This window comes from Vombatus ursinus, unplaced genomic scaffold, assembly GCF_900497805.2.
Source record: "Vombatus ursinus unplaced genomic scaffold, bare-nosed wombat genome assembly UNPS02010822.1, whole genome shotgun sequence".
NCBI lineage: Eukaryota > Metazoa > Chordata > Mammalia > Diprotodontia > Vombatidae > Vombatus > Vombatus ursinus.
Genome location: NW_020950600.1, coordinates 2110372 through 2114921, shown reverse-complemented (window position 1 = coordinate 2114921; position 4550 = coordinate 2110372). Strand labels below are relative to the sequence as shown.

Below are 4550 nucleotides of genomic sequence, written 5' to 3'. Positions count from 1 at the left end.
ACACACACCCCACACCATATATACCCATCATATATACATTACACATATACTCATACACCATGTACCATTCACATAGCACACCTACTTACCACACATACTACACATATACCATATATACACACACACCACACACACCACAACATATATACTTATCATACACACATTACACATACCACACCCACATACCACACACACTACTCACGTACCACACACACACTACACACATACCACATACACACACCATGCACCAGACACATACCACACACATATACTCACTCAGCACACACACATTGCACATACACCCACAGCTAGGGGAGAAGGGAAGGCAGCCATCTGCTCCACTGAGTTAGAACAGGAGAATTAAGCAGATTATTTTGCTACAACCAAATGCCCTTCCCTGCCCCTCTCCCTGCCCCCAAACTAGACCAGTGGTTCCAAGGGCATGAGGCACTCCTGATGGGGGACTTTCTCTCCCAATGCAGATGACACTTCTGCCAGTGCCCCTGGGCCTCAGATTTGGTGCCCCCAAGTGGGGGATGGTCTCCCTCCTCACCTTGGTCTTTGTGTTTTCCTGAAGTCCTTTGGGACTCAGCTTGAATCTCACCTTGTCAGGTCCCTCCATTGACTACCTTTATAGATTTTGTATAACTTCCCACGTGTCTAGTTATTTTCATGAACTGCTCCCCACTAGGACGTGTGTTTTTGCCTTTCTTTCCATCCCCAGAGCTGGTTTACTTAGCCCAGTGCCTGGCACCTAGGGAATGCTTAATCAAAGCTTCCTGACTGGTTAAGGCACTGACCCAGGTTAAGTGATTTGTCCAGGGACACTCTCAGTACGGGTCAGATGCTGGACTTGAGGGCAGCCCTCCTGACCGGGCCGCTCTTGGTCACTGGACCAGGCTGCCATGGGAACCACTGAGAAGGCAGATTGACTAATCCTAAAAACAGCCACAGAGCATGAAGGCAAGGTAGACAGAAAAGCTTCAGGGCTCAGTCCCTGTTCCATGTCTTGATAACTGGGTTGACTTTGCCCAGGGAAGGGAGAGCAGAAGAAGGCAGAATAAGAAGTGAGCCAGGAAAGTGGCTGAGGGTGTGAGGATGAATCTTAGATTAAGCAAATGAAGAGAGAGCCCAGGCTGCACCTGTGATGTCTCTGGCATCAGGAGCTCCCAGAGGAGCAAGCTCCTTCTACCAGAGGGATCTCCACCCTTCTGCAATGGATAGCTCTAAAGACCTGTCCAGGGTCACACATGGACCAGGTGCCAGAGCTGCAGGGATTTGAAACTGGGCTCCAAGGCCAAGCTCTCTACTAGACCACCCTGCTGCCAAAGGAAAAATACAGACATTTCTCAATGTTTTATGGAAGCTTGCTTTGCTCTAAAGTCCTGGGATGGCTTTTTAAATTACAAAGGATGCAGTTTTAGAAAGAGAACCCATAAGACAAATAATAAGCAAACAACTAACAGGTGAAGACAACCAGGAAGGCTTTTCTGGAAGGCCCGACAGCAGGCCAGGGTCTCTGCTCCTGGGGAAGGAGGGAGGCGGGGGAAGGGCAGGATGACCTTTCTCACATCCTCTGAAAGATGGGAAATGAGTCTGAAAAGCCGAAATGGAGATGCCTTCAACTTTCAGTCATGGAAATATGGATACTAATTGCTTTGTGGATTGTGCTGTGGTAAATATTCAGGTATCTGGGAATCTCTGGACTACGTATGTCCTTCTCCCTCCCTCCCTCTCTCCTTCTTTCCTTCCCTCCCTGCCTCTTTGTTTTTCTCCCTCCTTTCCTCTCTCCCTTCCTCCCCCATCTCATCCCTCCTTCCTTTCTTTCTTCTGCCCTCCCTCCCTTCTTCTTTCTTTCCTTCCTTTCCTTTCCTTTCCCTTCTCTTCCTTCCTTCACCCATCTCATCCCTCCTTCCTCCCATCCTTTCCTCCAAGGTCCTTCTAGCTCCAAACAGACGATTCTTTGGTCCCTTTGAATAAAACAAAACTAGGAAAGTAAATCTGATTCCCTACTATTTAAACAGTGGGATGAATTCCCAAGCCAAAGAGAAATGCTTTTGAGCTTTCTCCCATTGCTTTCGGTTCATTTTAAATGTCACTTCTGACCCAAGGAGGTACTGGGGGAAAGCCCATCATAGGGCTGGAAGCTAGAAGACAGGATTGGGAGAGAAGACAGCTTTGGGCTCCTGATCCTCTGGACAGAGAAGGGTAATGGAGGCTGTTGAGGTCATCCTGAAGCGCTGGATAGAAGAGATGGTTGGGAGTGCTAAGGACAGGGGGGGCCTCCTCTCTCTGGACCACAGTTTCCTCTGGCCAGACCAGACTCTTAGGGGTCATCTCTTAGGCCTTTCCCAGTTCTATAGTCTATGACCCTATGACTAGAACAGATCAGTGAAAACTAGGTGACTTTCTCAAACCGCCAATTTAATCTTGTTTCCACAGGGATGGCAAAGTGGACAAGTGCCAACTTCCTCAGTGAGTAATGGGGAGAACCAGGGTCTCTAGGGTTAGGGATGGAGAAAGAGGGGCTGGGGCCCTTGTGCCAGGCTGCCCTCTCAAATCCTCTCCTTCTGTTTAGGCTTCTCGGGCACAGCCAGACTTGCTCCAGTGGGTGAGGTTTTGGTAGGTGAGTTTCAGAATGGACTGAAATGCAACCGAATGAATCTACAAATCCATGGGTCACCGCTTCAGACAAAGGAGGGACTCTGGGAGGAAATGTCCTTGGGATCCAGTCAGCCAGGCCTCTGCATTGGGAAAGCAGCAGGGAGCTAGGGACAGACTCAGAGGGAGGCAGATAAGGGTCACGTTGGATCATATTGCTCTGAAGAAAGCTGCCAGATCCCTGACTAAAGTGATCCTGATGGGGGAGAGGGAAACAAGTGGGAATATGCTGTGTGACCTTCCAAAGGCACCTATAAAGAGGCAGTGGAGGGCAGGAGGAGTGCCAGGGTGGGCTGTGGAGAGGCTTCCAGGAGATGAACTGGCCAGTGGGTTTGGAAGAAGGTAGGGACATGGGCTGGTGAAGGGGGTGGTGATGTGTGTGGCCTTTGTGAGGAAAGGCAGCGGCCTCTGTCAAGGCCAAAAAGCAGAAATGTGCATCCTGGGTGGGAGAAATGAGTATAGTGGCACTGAACTAAATTGAGATGAACTGAGCTATAATTAGATGAGTTTAATTAGCCCATATTTGGGAAGGGGATGGGAGGCTGGAGAGAACTTGCCTGGAGAGCTGTTAATATTGAGTTCTCTCCTCTCTTCCAGAGCTCATGACTTCCAGGCATGATGAGCCTCAGCACGGCACCACCATCTTGGAGGAGCTCAGCCCCCCCCTCCCCTGCCCCCCCAGCCCCTTTCCCTGGCACCTGAGACCCCCAAGCAGTCTTCTTGTGGAAACCCCATGTTTTCAGGCTTTGTTTGCGCACCCACCCCCTGCTCTGGCAGGTGACAGCAGTCAGGTGCCTGAACCCTGAGACATGAGTAGTATTCCGCCTCTCTCTCTCCCTCCCTCCCTAATTTATTGGTTACTATGAAGACTGTACAGGAAGCACTTGCTGCTTTCTTTCAGGGTCTTCTCAATGGAAATAAAACACAAATGTTGTTCCCTGCCAATCTCTCTGCTGGTCTTATTCTTCCATGTTAAGTGAAGGCAAGGAATAGGGAGGAAATTTGGGGCAGACCTTTCCTGTCCTCTTAATATGTATTTATTTGTTTTTTAAAGGCCAGGTTTCCCCCTCTCACCCAGGCTGGAGCACGGGGGCTATGTGCGGGCCTGCTCTCACTCTGATCTTCAAGGCTGCCTGCACTGATGCCACAGTGATGGGCAAAGCCACCATGCTCAGGAGGGCTGCCAGCCTCTGCCTCCCAGCGATGCACCTTCACGCCGGGCTTCCATCGCCTTCTTGAGATGGCACAGAAAGTAGCAGGCAGCCGGTGATGGGGACACCTGGGACTTACCCTTTCTTCTTTCACCTAGCCATTGCTTCTCTTGTCTGTGCCTCACTTTCTTCCATCAGTAAAATCAAGAGACTATCACCCATCCCTGCCACCTCCCAACACTGGGTGAGAAGAGGGCTCCTGGAGCCAGACTGGTCACAGCCAAAATGAAACCCTGTGAGAGGGTGAGCAGAGACAGACAGACAGATAGGGAGAGACAGAGAGAGAGAGAGACAGAGACAGAGACAGATTGGCAGAGAGAGAAAGGGAGGGAAAGAAAGGGGGAGATAGAGAGGGAGAGAGACAGACAGACAGACACACACACACACACACACACAGCCAGAGAGAGAGCCAAAGATGGAGAGACAGACAGGCAGAGAGAGACAGACGGGGAGAGACAGATGGGCAGAGAGAGAAAGAGAAAGGGAGGGGGGGGGCAGAGAGGGAGAGACAGGGAGAGACAGATGGGCAGAGAGACAGACAGACAGACAGACACACAGAGCCAGACAGTGAGAGACAGACAGGCAAACAGAGAGACAGAGAGGGAAAGAGAGAGACAGAGAGGGAGAGAGTGAGACAGAGAGAGAGAGAGAGAGAGAGAGAGAGAGAGAGAGAGAGAG

At 50.5% G+C, this 4550-nt stretch overlaps 1 protein-coding gene across 2 annotated transcripts in view; it reads left to right on the top strand.

Annotated features, from left to right (window-relative positions):
* The window catches only part of DMKN (dermokine), a 17724-nt gene extending 14118 nt beyond the window's left edge, over positions 1-3606 (top strand). For both annotated transcript variants that reach the window (XM_027855450.1, XM_027855449.1), the window contains 3 exons: positions 2443-2475; positions 2579-2626; positions 3259-3606. In XM_027855450.1, the coding sequence (XP_027711251.1) occupies positions 2443-2475; positions 2579-2626 (81 nt within the window). In that variant the 3' untranslated portion in view covers positions 3259-3606. The remainder of the gene's footprint in view (positions 1-2442; positions 2476-2578; positions 2627-3258) is intronic.
* Positions 3607-4550: the final 944 nt, after the last annotated feature.